The sequence below is a fragment of the Mustelus asterias genome, chromosome 8 (genome assembly GCF_964213995.1).
Source record: "Mustelus asterias chromosome 8, sMusAst1.hap1.1, whole genome shotgun sequence".
In the NCBI taxonomy this organism is placed as follows: domain Eukaryota; kingdom Metazoa; phylum Chordata; class Chondrichthyes; order Carcharhiniformes; family Triakidae; genus Mustelus; species Mustelus asterias.
The window spans coordinates 39,257,538-39,279,292 of record NC_135808.1 but is presented as its reverse complement, the minus strand read 5'-3'; the positions used below and the strand labels follow the sequence as shown (position 1 = coordinate 39,279,292).

General features: G+C 44.2%; 2 protein-coding genes and 1 long non-coding RNA gene across 3 annotated transcripts in view; all 3 read right to left on the bottom strand.

Moving 5' to 3' along the window:
- LOC144497075 (uncharacterized) overlaps positions 1-21,755 on the bottom strand; it is a 257,791-nt gene that overhangs the window by 77,813 nt on the left and 158,223 nt on the right. The window lies entirely within an intron of this gene.
- On the bottom strand, positions 544-12,459 carry LOC144497103 (uncharacterized). Its single transcript, XR_013498507.1, has 3 exons — positions 10,027-12,459; positions 7,372-7,442; positions 544-808 (listed from the first exon to the last, which is right to left on the bottom strand). It is a non-coding gene; the product is annotated as an uncharacterized LOC144497103 (long non-coding RNA).
- On the bottom strand, positions 14,711-21,289 carry LOC144497087 (uncharacterized). The gene is made up of 2 exons (XM_078217845.1): positions 21,249-21,289; positions 14,711-19,851 (listed from the first exon to the last, which is right to left on the bottom strand). Exon 2 carries the CDS (start codon positions 19,390-19,392, stop codon positions 18,433-18,435), a length of 960 nt encoding a protein of 319 aa, XP_078073971.1. The 5' UTR covers positions 19,393-19,851; positions 21,249-21,289; the 3' UTR covers positions 14,711-18,432.

Sequence of the window (21,755 nt, the reverse complement as noted above, 5' to 3'; positions counted from 1 at the left end):
TGTCCAGGATGACCTGTTCTCTGGTCTTTTTACAACGATCGACAATAGATTCATTCTCATCATTAGATTTTTATTGAACTGAAATTCAGTGGCGGGACTGATGGAATATTCGGCCCCCAGAGTATTACTCTGGGTCTCTGAGTTACTGGTCTAGTTATAATACTACTACACCACCACCTCCCCATGAAATAACTGTAAATCGGGAACTCAAAGGGAGGGAGAAATTCAAAAACATTATGATCGCCAGTTAAGCAGTACTGAGCTGTGGGCTGACATGTCACTGGGTCCCAATGAGCCTTCATCCTAGAGTCTTAAAATAAATGTTTCGCGAGATAATTGGTGCATTGTTTTTAACTTTTCAAAACTTCCTAGATTTGGACAAGGTTGCGTAATATTGGCAAATGGCAAATTTCAAAAAAAAAACAAGGGAGTCGGAAAGCAGGAAACTACAGGCTACTTAGCTTAACATCTGAAAACATTGGAAGTTATTGAAGATCTTATCAGGAGGCAGTAAGAAAATTCAAGGCAATCAGGCATGGTTTTATGAAAGGGAAATCAAGCTTGACCACTTTATTGGAGTTCTTTGATGAAATAACATGTGCTGTGGACAAAGAGGCATCGGTGGATGGAATGTACTTAAGTTTCCAGAATGTACTTATTAAGGTGCCACATGAAAGGTTATTGCAGGACATCAAAACTCATGGTATAATGGGTAGCATTTTCAGTGATAGAATCAAAATACTGTGGATGCTGGATATCTGAAATAAAAACTGAAAATGCTGGAAAAGCTCAGCAGGGCTGGAAGCATCTGTGGAGAGAGAAACAGTGTTAATGTTTTAATCTGTATGACTCTTTTCCAGAGTTAAAGAGAGGTAGGAATGTTATGGATTCTATACTTTTTAAGAGTGGGAGCAAGGGGGGCAAGGTAAAAAAAAAAGTCAGTGACAGGTGGAAGCTGGAAGTGATTGCAACAAAGATGTGTAAGGACTAGGGATGATGCTAATAGTGGCATTAAGGAAAAAAGCAGTATCTGTTAATGGGAGAACAAAGGTCAGTGCTCAATGAAAACAAAACTTAAGAACAAATGACAGATGGCCCCGTGTGAAGGGGGGAGTGGGGAGGCTCGGGGCAAACATTTTCAAGATGAAAAAGTTGTCAATATAGAGGAGAAAGATCACATTATAAAGTTGTTGAACTCAATGTTGAGGGCTGTAACATCAGAACATAAGGTGCTGCTCTGGACATATGGACATCAGAGCAAGATGCTGAGTTGAAATGTGAAGAAAAATGATGCTTTAGGTCATGTTTCATTCAGACTGAGTGAAGCTGTTTCACAGAGCATTGAGTGGCTGCGTTTACGGTCCCAAGTGTAGAGGAGACTGTATCCAGAGCAGTGAACCATTGTACAGAAAAGGAGGTATGTGTGAGTGAGAGAAAGAAAAAGAGATTCTATATTGGTGTGTGTGTGTGAGAGAGAGAGCAGAGAAAAGACAGCACGAGCAAGGGAGAAAGAGGAGTGTATGTGTATGTATCTGAGAGTGTGTGTGTCTGTGTGAGAGAAATAGGAACGTGTGCGTACCTATGAGGGAGAATACAGAGTAGGTCTGTCTGTGTGATAGAAAAAGAGGAGTATGTGTGAGAGAATACAGTGTATGTATGGTGGAGTTTCAAATGGGGTGAAGCAAGTGGAAAAAAGAAGGTCCGTGATAGGTTGAAGCTGGAAGAGATTGCAGCAAAGATGTGTAGGCCACAAGATGGAAGAAGTGTTAATGGCAGTGTGAAGGACTACAGGAGGTGCTGATAGAGGTATTAAGGTAAATAGCAGAATCAGGAATAGGAGATGGGTTGGGCATCTATGCTGCTACACAGGCCCACTGGAGTCCGTGCTGTGAGCTGGGCCTGAATGGGGGAGGGTGCGGGGCATGTTTGTGTGCATGTCTATTTGTGTGCGGCACTGAGAGAAAGAGGAATGTGTATGTGTCTGTGAGATAGAAGTGCACATGTTCTTGTTTGCCTGAGAGAATGGAGTCAGTGTATGAGTGCACCTGTGTGGGAGAAACAGGTTTTGTGTGTCTGTGTAAGATAGAGAGTTAAGGCATGTATTATAATTCAGGTCAGAAACTCCAAAGTGTTTTATGAAGCCTGCCTGGATCATAGGTTTTGCTATTTGTTTTTGGCTAGGCTGTGATGAGATGCTTCACTTCAGGTATGGTTCAACTGACCCACTAAGGAGCATTTATAAAACAAAGTTTATTTAAGTATACAGTTCATATGTTCAGGAAGAAAATTAGCAATAACTTTTATCAATTACAAACAAAAAGAAATCATAATATCGTATAACCCTTAACAAGTATACAAAATCTCCCAATCAAACAAACTTCCCTGTACAAAACCCTTGCCATAGGTTTAGGACAGAAAATATAAATGCTGATGTGATGCTGGAAATTAGTTCTTTGAATGGAGAATTGAAACTCTAACTTCCCAGCCTTATAACTTCTAGCAGCCCTCTTGATATACAGACAAACCAACTTGAAGTCAAAACAGCATCCCAAACACAACGGGGGAGAGAGAGACAGACACTAGGCAAGTCAACCACCAACAACAGATTTTTTTTTTACTCCAGGAAGGCAAAAAGCATTGCTTCCAGCTAGCCAGCATAATTTCCAATATTAGGGAGAGAGCGAAATACTGCTTTTCACTCTGATGTCCACCTGTCAATATCTGTGAATGCCTGTTAGATAGAGGTGAGTACATAGGGCGGCATGGTAGCACAGTGGTTAGCACTGCTGCTTCACAGCTCCAGGGTCCCGGGTTCGATTCCCGGCTCGGGTCACTGTCTGTGTGGAGTTTGCACATTCTCCTCGTGTCTGCGTGGGTTTCCTCCGGGTGCTCCGGTTTCCTCCCACAGTCCAAAGATGTGTGGGTTAGGTTGATTGGCCAGGTTAAAAATTGCCTCTAAGAGTCCTGGGATGTGTAGGTTAGAGGGATTAGCGGGTAAATATGTGGGGGTAGGGCCTGGGTGGGATTGTGGTCGGTGCAGACTCGATGGGCCGAATGGCCTCCTTCTGCACTGTAGGGTTTCTATGATTTCTATGATGTGTGAGACAGAGCAAGAATGCTGTGAGTGAGAAAAGGGAGAGAGATTGTGTGTGTGAGAGAGCAAGAGTTGCATGTATGTGTATGTTTGTGAGTGTGTGTGTGAATGTTTGGTGTCTGTGTGCATATGTGTGAGATAGAGAGGCAAGTACACGTGTGTTAGAAAAAAGGAGTGTATGAAATAGAGAAAGGGTGTGTCTATGTGTGACAGAAAATAGAGTTTGTGTGGTGGAATGGTTGGTGGGAGCCGTGCTGCGAGCCGGACTCGATAGGGGTTAGGGGACAGCATATTTGTGTGTGAAAGTATGGAAGAGAGAGTGTGAGAATATAGTATGTTTTGTGTGTGTGTGTGTGTGTGTGTGTGTGTGTGTGAGAGAGAAAGAGGAATGTGTATGTCTCTGAGATAAAATGGAGTGCGTCTGTGTGTGCGAGAGAGTAGTGTGTGAATGTTTGCTGTGTGTATGTAAATATGAGACGTGATTACATGTGTCCGAGAGAGAAAATTGTGTCTCCGTGAGAAAAAAACAGGAATATATGCATCTATGAGCACATTAGAGAGAGAAAAAGGCGTATATATGAAATAGGGAAATAGGAGTGTGAGTGAGACAGTGAACACAGTTTGCATGTGCTGGGGTTGGGGGAGCCAGTCTGGGTGGTGGTTGGGGAGAGTGTGTTTGTGTGTGAGAAATAGAGTTAAGGACGCATGCTTGTGTCTGTGTGAGAGCGAGCGAGAAACAGAGAGTCGAGGCAGTGTGTTTACGTCCCTGTGTGCAAGAAACAAGAGTTGCCTATGTGTGCAAGAGAGACAAGATCTGTGTATGTGTGTGTGTGATGTTTGTATGTGTGTGATATGAGGCAAGTGTGTGTGTTTGTGTGTGGCGGGGGGGTGATATCAGGCAATTGCGTGTGTGTGTGATAGAAAAAGAGGTGTGCGTGAATGAGATAGATTTTATGTGCATAGGTGTGTGTGTAAGAGAGAGAAATATGTTTGTATTTGTATGTGTGTGCGCACGAGTGTGCATGAGAGAGAGGAGTGTTCGTGTGTGAGAAAGTTGGAGGTGAGTGATAAAGTTTTGGATAACTCTCAATCTGAGGGTTCTCATCCACCCTCCTCGCCACACACCAACACAACCAGTCACACACTCTATCTCCCCCGAATGGTCATCATTATTTATTATCCATGTTTTAACATTACCAATGTATCGCTTTGCAATCTTTTATTTTTGTTCAGCAAGTTGTTTCTTTTCATTTCTGAGCTTTATGTTTGAAATTCATGTTTAATGTTGTGCCAATCTTCTTCTTTCCAATATCTGTTCATTGGCCCCTTGAGTGAGAAAATAACTGAAGCCTGGCTCCACACAAGAAGATTAGATAAGCCAGTAACCACTGGACCAGAGGAGGAGAATGCAGATCTCTCACTTCTTTTGTCAGGCGGGCTAGCACACAGAGATAATGAAGGCACGGAAACATACAGCGATCATTCGCCAGAGGAACTTCTAGACCTTGGCTGGCTCTTTCCTGACAGAGTTGATGAGAAGGACGTTGTTGTAGAATCAGGTGATTAGTTGGAAGGGGAGCTCCTGGATCTTTGACGCCACAGTCAATGCAGATAAAGGTTGGAATTCTCCAGCCATTCAGCAAATAGAGCAAACTCCTCAAGACAAGAATCCCTCTTGTCTTGAGGAGTTTGCTCAATTTGTTGAAGAAATTACTGAAGCGCTGAATTTATTTATCTACTTGTCTCACTGAACCCACCATTGAGATTCTTTGTAAATCGCTGGCTGACCACAGTGAGATATTCAGGGAGAAGAAATTTGATTCCAAGTTGGATCAAACTACTGGATTAAATTCAGAGCTTGCTAGTTTGTACAAAAGTAAGCTGCAGCCTCAACTGGAATCCCATCAGCAAGTCCTGCTTACACTCAAGTCATCCTTCAGTTCAGAACAAAGGCCAAAACTATCGAGTTTCTCCAGCTGGAGAGTCCAAAACAGGAATTTCATCTGGATCCAGCTCTGGAGGTTTTATCCATTGTTGGGGATGGTGTAGTCCTACCTTCTTATACTGACACCGTCATCCCATTGACTACAGTGGAGCAGCCTGACACTGAAACAAGCATGGAAATGACACCACTGCCTACAGAAGGTGCATGTAGCACCCGAGAGTCGTAGTGAAGTTCTCTTTTCTTCATATCCTGCAATATCTCCAGGATGTTCGTCATTCATCTTCACATCTTCCAAATTGTTTCCAATCTCAGGTATTGAATACTTATTTCATCGCCCATGCAGCAATGAATGATAGAGCCAGGAAATTCTTCATCTAAGTTGAAAATGTTTCATCTTCTCGGGCCTTTCCCCAGTCTGCAAAGAGGAATCAGAAAATCCAAGGTTCAATCTTAGTTAAATATCCTCCTGTTCAAGAAAGAGTGCAATTGTCCATGTCCGGAAGTTTTCTCTCCTGGAACAGTCTTCCTTTGAATGGGTTTCCCAATCCTTACAGTCAAGTCATGGTAAAGATCACAGGCCAGATTGCAGCATTGGTCAGAAGCTGCTGTCCCACTCCACCAATGTGTCTGTGTCCTAGGGAAAAGACACAGCTTTGAACACAACTGTCCACAACAAGAGAGCGAGAGAACTGTTGAGATTGAAAACTTGGGGGAAAGTGACCAGGGAGTGGAGGTGGGGATGGTGGTCGGGGGGAAGGGGAGTTGGACAGCAACTGGACAAAATATGGGGGAGAGGGGGTGGCGGGGTGGTTACAGAGCCCAGGAAATGTAATGTGAATAGTTTAATAAAATAATGTAACAATTGAGATGATATTGGTGGAGAGTAATGGGTTAATTGGGATGTTAATGAGACCATGATGATATTAATGATATATCTGTGACATTAATAGTCAGATGACCAAGAGGCTCCAGGAGAGCTCGGTGCAGAATAGTCTGTGTCCTGAATACCAAGTGTTTGTACTCATTCTTAATGAACTATTTGAAGTTAAATTATACCGAGTGTCTTAAGTCTATAGCAGGGGCGAAAAACCATATCAAGATACAGTAAGACTAGAAAGTATGGCATTAATAAAACCTCACTAAAGCTCAGCCAGTAACACCAAAGCAATTGGATAAAAGTAAATTACTGCAGATGCTGGAATATGAAACCAAAAGAGAAAATGCTGGAAAATCTCAGCAGGTCTGAAAAGAGCTGATGTTTCGAGTCCAGATGACCTTTGTCAAAGCTAAAATGCATAGAAAGTGGGAGATATTTATACTGTAGGGTGAGGGAATGAAAGATGAGTCACAGCCACAAAAACAAGGGGAAAGGCTGCTAATGGCAGTCCATAGAGAGAATATTCGATCTGTGCGCAATGAGGACCTTGACCTTCCCGTTGCTTGCCATTTTAACACACGAACCTGCTCCCATGCCTAGATGTCTGTCCTTGGCCTGCTGGGATGTTCCAGTGAAGCTCAACGTAAACCGGAGGAACAGCACTCATCTTCCGGCAAGGCACGTTAGTCTTCCGGTCTCAACATCAACAACTTCAGATGATTAGCTCTACCCCAGCTCAACCCCTTTGTTTCCATTTTATTGTTCTCTACCTTTTATTTCTTTATTGTCTTTCATTATTTTTCTTCCCCGCCCCCTTTCCCCCTATTTTATCCTCCCTTCCTTACCTTTTCTCTCCCTTTGCTTCCGCTTTCCCCCTTTTTCTCAATTTTACCTCTCTCACACCCATCCCCTCCTTTCCCACCATATCTTCATCTGTCACAGCTTATCCTCTGATTTCAGCTTCTCTGCTGTTCGGCCATTCACACCTTTTATTGTCTCTATGGACTGCCATTAGCAGCCTTTCCCCTCATCCGACAGTATAAATATCTCCCACTTTCTATGCCTTTTAGCTTTGACAAAGGGCCATCTGAACTCAAAACGTCAGCTCCTTTCTCTCCTTACAGATGCTGCCAGACCTGCTGAGATTTTCCAGCATTTATTTTCTCTTTTGGTTTCAAACAGCAAACCAACTCCCTTCTCTCCTTTGCTGAAGGGACTAATTCCTCAGTTAGAGACAGTTCCACGGTGAGTGCCAGTCTGCTATTTCCCTGTGTGGGGATCAGATACAAGTCCTTTTACTTCATTTGACTGTCACACATCCTCTGTTTCCAGCAGAGACACTGGACAGTGACCAGGAGCAGACAAAGTAGCTACTTTCATTCCTCTGCCCAGACCCTATCGGAATAGAAAATACAGAGTTAAACAGCCCCACAAATCTCGATAATGCTGCCCCACCTTATGGAGAATCAATCCATCAAGAGAAGAAGGCAGCTCCATCGACACCTCCATTCTTGTCCATGTTGGAGCTGGGCATACAAGAGCAAGATACAATTATAGAAAGTTACAGCACAGAAAGAGGCCTCTTGGCCCAACTAATGATTTCTATAGTTCCAACATAACCTTCCTGCTCTTATATTCTCTGCCTTGGCTGATGAATGAAAAGATTCAATTTGCCTTCTTAAGCACCTTTACAACCTATCCTGCTACCTTCAGGGATCTGTGTACATTCACTCAGAAGTCCCTCACGTCCTCTATACCACTCAGCAATTTTCCATTTATCGTGGATTCCTTTGCCTTGCTTGACCTTTCCAAATGCATCACCTCACACCTCTACAAATTAAATTCTATTTGTCACTTTTCTGCCCACTTGACCAATCCATTGATATCTTCCTGCAGTCATAGAAATCATAGAAATCATAGAAACCCTACAGTGCAGAAGGAGGCCATTCGGCCCATCGAGTCTGCACCGACCACAATCCCACCCAGGCCCTACCCCCACATATTTACCCGCTAATCCCACTAACCTACGCATCACAGGACTCTAAGGGGCAATTTTTAACCTGGCCAATTAACCTAACCCGCACATCTTTGGACTGTGGGAGGAAACCGGAGCACCCGGAGGAAACCCACGCAGACACGAGGAGAATGTGCAAACTCCACACAGACAGTGACCCAAGCCGGGAATCGAACCCGGGACCTTGGAGCTGTGAAGCAGCAGTGCTAACCACTGTGCTACCGTGCCGCCCCTAACAACTATCCTCCTCACTCTCAACCACACGGTTAATTTTGCTGTCATCTGCAAACTTCTCGATTATGCCCCTTATGTTTACATCCAAATCATTACTATATACCACAGAAAGTAGGGGATCTGGTACTCAGCCCTGTGGAACCCCACTGGATACAACCTTCCAGTCTCAATAAACATCCATCAACTTTTATCTGGGACCTTGTCAAAAGTCTTGTTAAAATTAAGGGTCAGGAAAGTCAAACAGGACTAAAATTAGTTGCTGGAAAGCAAATAACAGAGTGACATTTTCAGGGCAGTAAATATTGGAGGGACAATTTTTTTAGAAAAGGATCAATTTGTTCATTATCAAACAGGGAGTGGGCAAGGAATTGCTGAGAGTTTTTCTGAAATGGTCACGTTCCCAGGGATAGCATTTCTAGGTGGTGGGACAGCAGTGAATTAACAAAGAACAAAGAACAATACAGCACAGGAACAGGCCCTTCAGCCCTCCAAGCCCGCGCCACTCCCTGGTCCAAACTAGACCATTCTTTTGTATCCCTCCATTCCCACTCCGTTCATATGGCTGTCTAGATAAGTCTTAAACGTTCTCAGTGTGTCCGCCTCCACCACCTTGCCTGGCAGCGCATTCCAGGCCCCCACCACCCTCTGTGTAAAATATGTCCTTCTGATATCTGTGTTAAACCTCCCCCCCTTCACCTTGAACCTATGACCCCTCGTGAACGTCACCACCGACCTGGGGAAAAGCTTCCCACCGTTCACCCTATCTATGCCTTTCATAATTTTATACACCTCTATCAAGTCTCCCCTCATCCTCCGTCTTTCCAGGGAGAACAACCCCAGTTTACCCAATCTCTCCTCATAACTAAGCCCCTCCATACCAGGCAACATCCTGGTACACCTCCTCTGTACTCTCTCCAAAGCCTCCACGTCCTTCTGGTAGTGTGGCGACCAGAACTGGACGCAGTATTCCAAATGCGGCCGAACCAACGTTCTATACATCTGCAACATCAGACCCCAACTTTTATACTCTGTGCCCCGTCCTATAAAGGCAAGCATGCCATATGCCTTCTTCACCACCTTCTCCACCTGTGACGTCACTTTCAAGGATCTGTGGACTTGCACACTCAGGTCCCTCTGCGTATCTACACCCTTTATGGTTCTGCCATTTATCGTATAGCTCCTCCCTACATTATTTCTACCAAAATGCATCACTTCGCATTTATCAGGATTGAACTCCATCTGCCATTTCTTTGCCCAAATTTCCAGCCTATCTATATCCTTCTGTAGCTTCTGACAATGCTCCTCACTATCTGCAAGTCCTGCCAATTGATTCAGTCTGCTGGATGAGACAAGCTCAATGGATGATCTGATAGAAATGTACAAAATGATGATAAGTGAAAACTTTGTGCAGACTTTGTATTGTATCTGGGCCCTGCCTGCTGGATGCGTCAGAGATTTCACCCAGTCACTAGCTGAACCCGGTGACAATCCCCAGACTGTAATCTCCCCATTAGAGAATTCAGCTCTTCCTCTATCTGTTCCTCACTACTCACTTCTGTACACACTTTTCTTCCTGTACACACCAGATCGTACACACACAGTTCATTAACTTTCCTTCCCTGGTTAATTCCCAAGCTTTAACTCCTCACGTTTAAGTCATTGAAATAAAATCATAGAATCATAGAATTCCTGCAGTGCAGAAAGAGGCCATTTAGCTCATCGAGCACCAACAACAACCCCACCAGGCCTTCTCCCTGTAGCCCTCATATTTACCCTGCCAATTTCTCTGACACTAAGGTGCAATTTAGCATGGCTAATCAACCTAACCCGCACATATTTGGGAAACATACTCCAAGGGTTACCTCAGGTAATGGTGTATCTTGATGACTTCTTGGTCACAGGAACTTCTAAACACGAACACCTAGCGAACCTGGAAGACATCTTGTGGTGATTCTCTGAAGTTGGGGTATGCCTGAAAAGAGAAAAATGTGTCTTCCAAGCAAGTGCCAGGAGCTACCTGGGCTATCAGGTGGATGGCAAGTGCCTTCATTCGGTGGAACTCTGAGAACAAATGAAAAGTGAGACAGGAAAAAATCCTCTGCTCAGTCCAGCCAGTCCCTCACAGATGCAGCAAAATATATCGGCTTCTCCAGCCACCCAAGACTGTGTTACCTCCTGGGAGAGACCAGAAAACAGCTTCAAAACCAAGGCTCATTTCAGAGAAAACTTTTAGGAGATTCCTCTCCAATCGCCTTAGAAAATTGAAAATTGTCCCTCTGATCCTGATAAATTCATGAATTACAAAGTCTTTGCTTTTCCATTCCTGCTGTGCAGACACCATCTGAACATAGAGTCTGGATCCTGGATTCCAGACATCTTCACTCCAGCTCAATACCCAGTGCTCAATCTGCACCCTGTCACAGTTTAACTTTATTCTTTTTTCCCTCATGTTTAAGCCAAGTGAGCATGTATGCTCCCACCTTTCATTCATATTGTGCAATAAATCTGTTCAATATCTCTACAATTCTGGATTTCGATCTCTGAAAACCACATTATTGACACAACGATCAAGCAACAGTGAGACAGCCCTAGAGGATAAAAATTACTGAACCAGTCATTAACTGCTCGACCACACTGAACCCATCGAGCCAACCCAGTCTGCACTTTAACTAACATTTTGTAATAGCGAACATCATTTCACAACATTTGAGTTTGAATACTTGTTCTTAATTTATTCAGCATGTCAATGTTAATCTGGCAATATGTTTTCAGCCACCCAATAATTCCCTGCAATCAGAGTCTGACTAATGTGGCTGACACATCAACAAGACAAGAATCATTGATAAATTCTAGTTACCGTGTGATTAGTTAACACTGACTTTAGCCTTCAGTAGCTGCGATCCATCAGTAAGAAAATCTTCCCGATGGTCCAGTTAATATCTTGCTCCATACAAAGGCAAGGTTTTCCCAAAAATTAATAAGTGGGGCAGGCTAAATTGCAATGCACATTTGAAATGGAGTCTTCATTAATTTGTTAATAGAATCCTGACCCCTAATTGGAATTTCTGCTTTTTTTTATCAATGAAGAACATTCTCAATTGATTCCTGGCAACATTCTCACTGTTCAGAGATAACATGATGGAATAAAGCTCTGTGCACAGAGCAAACAGGTGGGTTAGAGACAGGGTAACCTGTCAACTTGCTGTAATAGAGTTTGGTGTGGGCACTTATTAAGAAATTCAGCAGTGAGATATTCAGAGGGGTTGGTGTTGATCATAATCAGCGAGACACAGCACAGACTCGGTGAGGTTTCGGAGACTGTACTGGTCCTACTTGTGGAGGTCCAGGTTAGTAACCCCAGGTGGAGTATGGAATTGAAACTTCTGCAGCAGAGCTGTGAAGAACAGGAAGAGTTAAACCTTAGCCAGTGCGTCACTGGCGCACACCTTCTGACCTGAAAAAGAACGGTAGATTGGTCAGTGCCACAGAAACCCACAGTCAATTCATAGACCACAACTTTCAAAACTCCTATTTCTCCACCATCAGCAATTTAATAGACAGAGTAGCCTTTCTATTGTTCCCTATACAAATACAACAGCAGCAGCCGGAGTCCATTCAGCCCATTGAGCCTGCTCTACCATTCAGTAAGATCATGGCCAGCTCTACACCAGCTTCCTGCACGATTCCAATATCCACTGATTCCATTTGCTTCCAAAAATCTATCAATGTCTGTCTGGAACATAATTAACAGCTGAGGCGCCACACCTCTCCAGGGTAGAGAATTTCAAATATTGAAATGGTGTGTAGATACAGGAATAACACATTCTTAAAATATAATTTTATTCCTTTCTCAAAGTTACAAAGTCAATGCATCTCCTTGCTTTCTCCAAAAACCAATTCAAATTCAAATTGTATCCGATAGAAAGAGCCCACAAGAGAAACATAAATATCCAAGCTGACAAGAACAGCCATTGATCTCAATCTTTACCTATGCTTGATCTTAGCCAAAGGGCTGTCTATCCATGTAGGGTATAGGTAAGGGGATCTGTAGGCATTCTGGAGCTCCACACACTGGGAATGTTGTGCAGATACAGGTGTAAACACATCCAGGGAAAAACCTGGGAACTACAGACCGGTGAGTCTAGCGTCTGTAGTAGGCAAGTTGTTAGAAGGTATTCTGAGAGACAGGATCTGCAGGCATTTAGAGAGGCAAGGACTGATTAAGGACAGTCAGCATAACTTTGAGTGGAAAATCATGTCTCATGAATTTGATTGAGTTTTTTGAATGGGTAACCAAGAAGGTAGATGAGGGCAGTACAGTCGACATTGTCTACATGGAGTTTAGCAAGGCCTTTGACAATGTACTGCATGTTAGGTTGTTGCATCAGGTTAAATTTCACGGGATCCAGGGTGAGGTAGCCAATTGGATACAAAATTGGCTTGTAGACAGAAGACAGGGTGGTTGTAGAGGGTTGTTTTTCAAACTGAAGGCCTGTGACTAGTAGTGTGCCTCTCAGAGGTACCATCTTTAAGATCAATTAAACCAAGGCCCTGTCTGCTCTTCAAGATGAATGTAAAAGATCCCATGACACTCAGTTGTAGAAGAGCAGGGACATTATTGCTGATATCCTGGTCAATATGGATCCCATAGTAAACATCACCAAAACAGATTATATGGTCATTATCATTGTTCTTTGTGGAAATTTACTATGCACAAGTAGGCTGCAATGTTTCCTACATTACAACAGTGACTGCAGTTCAAAAAATACTTATCGGCTTAAAGTGCTTTCAGAAAGCAAGTTAATGAAAGTTGATATATAAATGCAAATCTTTCTTTGTTAGGGAAACATTCTGCTTCCTGTGAACTGGAAATTCTAAACTTGGAGAAAGTATACTAGTCCACTGTGACATTGACCAAAATATTCTGTTCAGGACTCTTACTATAGTCTCCTGAGTGTTTCAGTGAACAGGACACACCGTGCTGACAAATCAAGTATTTTGTGCTAAGTTTAAAAGTGAATTTATTGTAAATTATAAATATTTACAGATGATTGATAAAACAGCAGACAGTATGCAGTTTGTACCAAACTTTGAATCAGCCAAAATAACAAAGCATTTGAAAATGACAGAAGATCTTTCCCAGAACATGATATAAATCTTAGAAGTGTGTAATGTTAGGATGCCAGATCAGAAATCCCAACATATATTATGAAGCCAGAATAAACCCCAATAATTTTTCTATTTTCGCATAAACGTGAGGGTCGGATGTTTCACTCCAGGCGTGATTCTACTGACAAATTAGAGCTTTTATCAAAACAAAATTTATTTAACAACACAGTTTAACTATAACAGATGAATTAGTCTTTAACTTTTAACTTGGGTGGTACAATGGTTAGCACTGCTGCCTCACAGTGCCAGGGACCTGGGTTCAATTCCAGCCTCGGGTCATTGTCTGTGTGGACTTTGCACATTCGCCCCATAGGTTTCCTCCCAGTGCTCCAGTTTCCTCTCACAGTCCAAAGATGTGCGGGTTAGGTTCATTGGCCATGCTAAATTGACCCAAGTGTCAGGGTTATTAGCAGGGTAAATATGTGGGGTCATGGGAATAGGGCCTGGGTGGGATTGTGGTCGGTGAAGACTCGATGAGCCAAATGGCCTCCTGCACTTTATGGATTATATGAACAATAATTAAAATGAAAGGAAAAAAATTCTTAACAGCTGACCACTTTCAGTTCCAATCAAGCAATATTTCTCTAATAGACTTAAAGCACTTTTTAAATATAAACAAAACACGGGTTTGTGCTTTGACTTGGGTTAACATACCTGGAGTTTTCAGAAAACTTCTGGAGAAAGCCAGAGAGCCTCTTCTGTCTACCAGCTCCAGGCAACAACTCCTCTTTGTTTAAAAATGAAAATGAAACTAAAAACCAGCACAGAAACCTTGCTGCAGACCTAACTCCTCCCATTAACCACATCAACCTAATCAAAAACTCACAGGACTCTGTACTCCTAGTCTGAAATCCCAGAATTTAAGGAAACAAACACCACCACATTAACTCTGCAAAGTAATGCATTCCCAGCTAAAATTAGTTATTACCCTGCTTTCTCAGCTGCATTTTAGCCGTGACATACCGACGTTTGTAACAAAACACTGCGTCCTGAAGCAGTCTACAGAAACATAAAATATACTACTACACAGTAAAGTGAACATATCACACTGTTATGACATCGAGGTATGATGGGCTGAGGGAACTCAGATCTGTACACACCCACTTCCTCATCATACTCAAGCTCGTAGTCCTCCCAGACAGGAGAATACAAACATTGCCCATGGTATTAGTCAACCACCCGTCACCTAGAAATCATAGAAACTCTACAGTGCAGAAGGAGGCCATTCGGCCCATCGGGTCTGCACCGACCACAATCCCACCCAGGCCCTACCCCCACATATTTATCCACTAATCCCTCTAACCTACGCATCTCAGGACTCTAAGGGGAAATTTTTAACCTGGCCAATCAACCTAACCCGCACATCTTTGGACTGTGGGAGGAAACCGGAGCACCCGGAGGAAACCCACGCGGACACGAGGAGAATGTGCAAACTCCACACAGACAGTGACCCAAGCCGGGAATCAAACCCAGGTCCCTGGAGCTGTGAAGCAGCAGTGCTAACCACTGTGCCGCCCTGAAGAGGATCTGTCTATAATAGACATCACCAACTAAAGCAGAGTCCGATTCTACCCCATACCCACTCCTGAGAGCTGGCTCACTTTACTAACACACACACACTCACATGAGGGGAATCTATCAAAATACTATAGACAGAGGTTTCTTTAAAATCCCTTGACTTTAGTCTGACTTCCAATTCTGATGGTCGGAAATGACACTGAAGTTTAGTGACACAGGATGGAGCTCGGAAAATGTAACCAGAGCCAAGTCTATCAGACCACAACTGGATCAGGGGAGCACAGAGAAGACTTAATGAACTGAATACAGGATGCAATGTTCCTCTCTAGTGCCAGGATCAAGAATGTCACTGAGCAGCTGCAACACTCCTTGAGGGGCAAGGGTGAACAGCTGGAGGTCATGGTGCATACTGGTACCAACAACATAGGTAGAAAGTAGGATGTGATCTTGTGGGAAGAATTTAGAGAGTTAGGTAGGAAATCATCAAACAGGAATTCAAAAGTAGAAATCTCTGGATGAATCCCAGTGTCAGGTACCAGTGAGTATAGAAAGAGGAGGATAAAATACATGAACATTTGGTTGGAAAGATGGAGCAGCTTTCGATTCCTGGGACCTGTACAGGTCAGGCAGGCTACACATAAACAGAGCCGGCACCAATTTCCTCACAGGTTGAATGGCTGGTCCTATTGGGGAGGCTAAACTTGGCAGGGGTATGGGCAGCAGGAAGACACAGTAAAGGGAAACACCAACATTCGCAGAGTTTTGGGAGAGGCAGATAGCACTAGAATGAGAAATAGATAATAACTGGATTCAGAACGAGGGAAAGTAATAAAGTCTAATTGAAGTTTACAATGCTTGTAAAGGCAACAATTCTAAAGGGGGCGGATGAGCAGAGGGACCTGGGAGTATATGTGCAAAATCATTGAAGGTGGCAGGACATGTATCACACAGCATCCTGGGCTTTATCAATAGGAGCATAGAGTGCAAAAACAAGGAAGTGACATTAACCCCATAAACAACACTGGCTCAGTCCCTTGAGTACTGTGTCCAGTTCTGGGCATCACACTTTAGGAAGGATGTGAAGACATTACAGAGAGTGCCAAAAGGATTCATGGGAATGATAGGCAGCAAGTGGTTAGGATCTGGAATACACTGTCTGAGTGTGTGGTGGAGATAGATACACACAGTGAGTGGTTAAGGGCAGCATGGTGGCAGTGGTTAGCACTGCTGTCTCACAGCACCAGGGACCTGGGTTCGATTATGACCTTGGGTGACTATCTGTGTGGAGTTGCACATTCTCCATGTCTGCGTGGGTTTGCTCCCATTTCGTCACAGTCCAAAGGTGTGCAGATTAAGTGGATTGGCCATGCTAAATTGCAGTTTAATGTTCAGGATTGTGTAGGTTATTTAGATTAGCCATGGTAAATGCACAGGGTTGTGGGATAGGAAGGGGAGGTTGGCCTGGCTAAAATGCAATCTGGGAGAGTTGGTGCAGACTCGATAAGCCAGATGGCCTCTTTTTGCACTGTAGGGATTCTATGAATCTGGAATGCATTGTCAGAGTTTAGTGGAGGCAGATCACAGAGCGAGTGGTTAAGATCTGGAATGCAATGTCAGAGTGTGGTGGAGACTGGTCAATCAAGACATTCAAGATGGAATTGTACAATCTGAAAACTAAGAATGTGCTAAGGGGAGACGTCCCAGGAGGTGCTACTAGGTGTGAAGACTCAATCACACTCCTCACAGTTGAAAGGTTCCTCCGCTGTGTGATTCCTTTGATATCTCAGGAGGCTCAAAGACACCAGGAAATCTTTAACATAAATCTCACTTGAAGGGTTTCTTCCATGTAGCTACCTGTGTGTCAACAGAGTTTGTAACAGATTCACCTTGGGGGTTAAGAAATCTTTAGAATTTCTTCCTCAAACTTCTCTGCATCTTTATCTCTCTCCCCCTCCTTTACAACAGTCTTTAAATCCTACATCTTTGACCATATGCAAGACTGGGCAGAGAAGTGGCAGATGGACTTCAACCCAGATAAATGCGTAGTGGTCCATTTTGGCAGGTCAAATGGGATGAAGGAGTACAATATAAAGGGAAAGACTCTTAGTACTGTAGAGGATCAGAAGGACCTTGGGGTCCGGATCCATAGGACTCTAAAATCGGCCCCGCAGGTGGAGGAGGTGGTTAAGAAGGCGTATGGTGTGCTGGCCTTTATCAATCGAGGGTTGAGTTTAGGAGTCCGGGGATAATGATGCAGCTATATAAGACCCTCGTCAGACCCCACTTGGAGTACTATGCTCAGTTCTGGTCGCCTCATTACAGGAAGGATGTGGAAAAGATTGAAAGGGTGCAGAGGAGATTTACAAAGATGTTGCCTGGATTGAGTGGCATGCCTTATGAGGATAGGCTGAGGGAGCTCGGTCTTTTCTCCTTGGAGAGACGTAGAATGAGAGGAGACCTAATAGAGGTATATAAGATGTTGAGAGGCATAGATCGGGTGGACTCTCAGAGGCTTTTTCCCAGGGTGGAAATGGCTGCTACGAGAGGACACAGGTTTAAGGTAGAGGGGAAATGTTAGGGAGAAGTTTTTCACACAGAGGGTGGTGGGCGAGTGGAATCGGCTGCCGTCAGTGGTGGTGGAGGCAAACTCAATACGGTCTTTTAAGAGACTCCTGGATGAGTACATGGGACTTAATAGGATGGAGGGTTATAGGTAGGCCTGGAAGGTAGGATATGTTCGGCACAACTTGTGGGGCCGAAGGGCCTGTTTTGTGCTGTAGCTTTTCTATGTTTCTATATTTTTGATCATCCCCTCCTAATATCTCCATCGTTGTCTTGATGGTAATCTTTCTCTGAAACACTTTGGGATGATTGACGATATTAAAGCACTCTATAAATACAAGCTGTTGTCCTCTCACATTCTCTCCAATCCTCAAGGTACTGACCTGGAGTGCAGACTGTGGACATTGATTGGCCTCTGGTGCTCCGTTCGAGTGGCCATTCAGCATGTGTAGATCAGACAGGGAATGTTGTGAGACAATGGAGACTGTCACAGCCGAGACACATCCTGCCCTCCCCCTGACTTCCCAGCTGTGCTCACTGATGAGCAATGGGATTCCTGGCTGATTTTCCCTCTTCATAGACCAGAGATGCTGAGGCTAATTGAAGTCCCTCCATTTCTACCCCAGGAATGGCTCCTACCCCAGGTGCTTGTGCTGGCAGATCAGAAGCTGAAGCCTTTCTAACCACTGAGTATCTGATTGCCGCCTTGGTCAGAGTGAGAGTCAGTGAGTGACTTGTACCTGATGCTGCACTGAAAGGATGCTGAGTTTATACAGGAACTTCCATACATATTGATGTCTTCTTTCGGTGACGCGGGTTCTCTGATGTTCCAGGAGCTCCAGCAACTGTGTGAAGGTTTTATTACAGAACTCACATACATAGGATTTCTCCCGTGTATGTGTGTTGATGGACCAGCAGATACACTGTGTGAAAGCCTTGTCATACACCTCTTAGCTGAATAGTTTCTCCCCTTGTGAACTTGCTGATGTTCAGGGGGTTAAGAAAACATTAGGATGACTTTATCTTAAATCTGACACTTGAAGAGTTACTCCCTTGTGAATCCTCTGATGTACAAGAAGAGTTGATGAGTTTGTGAAAGCTTTATCACACAGCTCACATCTGAAAGGCTTTTCCCCTGTATGGATGCGTTGGTGTACGCGGAGGGTTGATGATCGTGAGAATGATTTATGGCACACTGTGCACATGAATGGTTTCTCCCCTGTGTGAATGCGCTGGTGTGCATGGAGGTTGGTTAGCTGTGAGAATGATTTGTTGCACACCTCACACGGGAATGGTTTCTCCCCAGTGTGAATGCGTCGGTGCTGCATGAGTGTTGATGACTGTGTGAATGTTCGTTCACACACCTCACACTTGAAAGGTTTCTCCCCAGTGTGAATCCTCTGATGTGTCAGGAGGTGGGAGTATTGGGTGAACGCCATCTCACAAACATCACACCTGAAGGGTTTCTCCTGTGTGTGAATGCTCTGGTGTATCAGGAGCCTTGTGGATATTGCAAAAGCTTTATTGCAAACCTCACACTTAAAGGGCTTTTCCCCTGTGTGGACTGTCTGATGGCGCAGGAGGTTCGATGACAATGTGAAGGCTTTATCACAAAACTCACATGTGAACAGTTTCTCTCCTGTGTGAATGTGTCGGTGTGAACGGAGAATCGATGATCGTGAGAAGGACTTGTCACAGATTTCACAGGTGAACGGTTTCTCCCCTGTGTGAATGCGTTGATGTTTGTAGAGAGTCGATGGGTCCGAGAATGATTTGTCACACACCTTGCATGTAAATGGTTTCTCCCCTGTGTGAATGCGTCGGTGTACCTGAAAGTGAGATGAGCGCAAGAATGATTTGTCACACACATCACACGTGAATGGTTTCTCCCCACTGTGAATGCGTCGGTGCTGCATAAGCGTTGATGACTGCGTGAAAGCTCGGTCACACAGCTCACACTTGAATGGTTTCTCTTCCATATGAATGCTCTTCTGATACAAATGAAACAACAGATGTACCTTGTTCGTTAGGTGATCTTATGAGCCTGTGGTCACCTTCTCACACACCTCACACTTGACCACCCTCCCACGCGAGTCAGTGGTTCATGAGGCTTGATGAACGATTAAAGCTCTCACCACACCTGGAGCTTCTCACCCTTCTTTCCAGCCTCACCCTGACCGATCACCCACAGATGAACCTTCAGAAAGTTTGGTTCTCATGGAAGGTTCCACACCACTGACAAGTTTCAGATCTGATGACAAGTCAAAAGCTCTCCTGACCCAACCGATTTCCAGATGATGATTTCACTGCCCAACTCTGTATTGAGCAACGGTGTGAAGGGACTGGATGTCTTCCCACAGTTGTACATTGGATGATGGTCAACATCTATCTGTGAAGTCTATCCTCTGTATTCTCTGCTGTGGTACAGTGCAATCCTTCTGTAAAACAGGAAAAAGAAACATGATTTCCTCCAACTCCCTCTCCTCCTTTATCAAGGGGCTGTCTCCTCAGTTATTCCTGCTATTCCTTTGTGGCACAGTGGTTAGCACTGCTGCCTTACAGCACCAGGGTTAGACCATAAGACTTAGGAGCAGAATCAGGCCACTCGGCCCATCGAGTCTGCTCTGTCATTCAATCGCAGCTGATATTTTTCTCATCCCCATTCTCCTGCCTTTCCCCCATAACCCCTGATCTCCTTATTAATCTGGTTCAATTCCAGCCTTGGGTGACTATCTGTGTGGAGTTTGCATGTTCTCCCCGTGTCTGCATGGGTTTCCTCTGGGTGCTCCCAGTTTTCTCCCACAGTCCAATGATGTGCCCATTAGGTGGATTGGCATTACTAAATTATCCCTTAGTGTCCCAAGATGGGTAGGTTAGGGGGTAAATATGTGGGGTTACTGGGTTAGGGCATGGGGTAGGCCTGGGTAAGGTGCTCTGTTGGAGTCAGTACAGACTCGATGGGCCAAAAGGCCTCCTTCTGCACAGCAGGATTTCAATGATTATTCCTCCCTTGACTGTCACTCACCCTCTGTTTCCAGCAGGGACAAGGGCAGACAATGGGGCTACTTTCTTTCCTCCACCCCAAACCCCCATCTTCCCAGGCACTGTGAGGGCAATAGAAAAGAGAGTTGGGCAGAGTGTAAATGGGCTATCAATTCACTTTGAGCATACATATCACTCAGTTTTAACCTTAGGGTATTTGTTTTCAGATTTTAAAAAACACTTGGGAGAAGTATTAATTCAGTGGTGATTTTGAAATTCCTCCCAGTGTTTTCCGAACTCATTAGAAGAAAACACACTGGACAGGAAGTTCTGGAAGCTGAGGAAAATGTTGCTTCAGTGTCGCTGATTGAAGGGCTCTGGTTTATCCTGGGAAATTAGATACACTGCACTCACTCAGACTGCACATCCCAAATTCAGCTATCAGACACAGCACTAGAAAAAACTATCAAATTCAAGCCCAAGCTTTTGGGAAAGGCCGAGGCCTTCAAGTAAAATCTCTAAAGAAGGCATTAAAAGACATTTCAATAAATGTGTCTCTGCCCTCCCAGATAATTGCACTTCACCTTTTCACATTCAGTAATGACCCAGCAACAAAAGTCAGCCTGTAAATCAGAAGGGAAATGCTTCCAATAAACACACTCAATATCCAACACACAGCTCCAATCAAACAGCTCAGCACAAAGCACCGAGTAAACAGGTCTCTCAGCTGGATCTTCTCACACAGCATAAGGGGCATTTCCACACCTGATTCCCCACAGGATAGTCAAACTGCCTGAACATTAGTGTGGATATTATGCAATGTAATTATTATAAATTCTGCTCCTTCACTCACCATCTCCTCACTTGGTTTTCAGTCCCTACAGGAAGTGAAGCAGCTGTGAAAGAGGAAGAGGAGGGAATGGGCAGAGTGGGTGGGCTCTCTGATTGACGTCTCTCACAGCCAATCCTAATATTTCTGGAGTAACAGGAGTTTCCTGAAGTTTGGGAAACTGACCGGTGAAACGGAGGCGACTTTGAGCAGCAGATCAGGTGGGGATTTAAACTTGTCATTGTCCCTTCTGAATAAACCCTCACTTATTTCAGCTGCTGTCTCAGTTCCCCTGGTAAATGTTTGACAGAGATTTCTAGTGTGGGAATCACATTCTTCATCCTCGGAGGCTTTCAAACTGACATCAGTGTGGGTTATGTAGCCTTGGATGTGTTTGACAGCAGATCATAAGAGGAAGACCCGCAGCATCCAAGAAAGTGATCACATGGAGTGGTGGGATCAGCACATGTACAGGAGAGAGGGACAGAGAACGTTAAGAGAGAGTGAGGAAGCACACCGGTTGCTGGCGTA

What these genes read in the sequence shown, in the direction of transcription:
- LOC144497087 (XM_078217845.1), bottom strand. Translation starts at nt 19,392, where the DNA reads ATGGAAGAGAAACCATTCAAGTGTGAGCTGTGTGACCGAGCTTTCACG.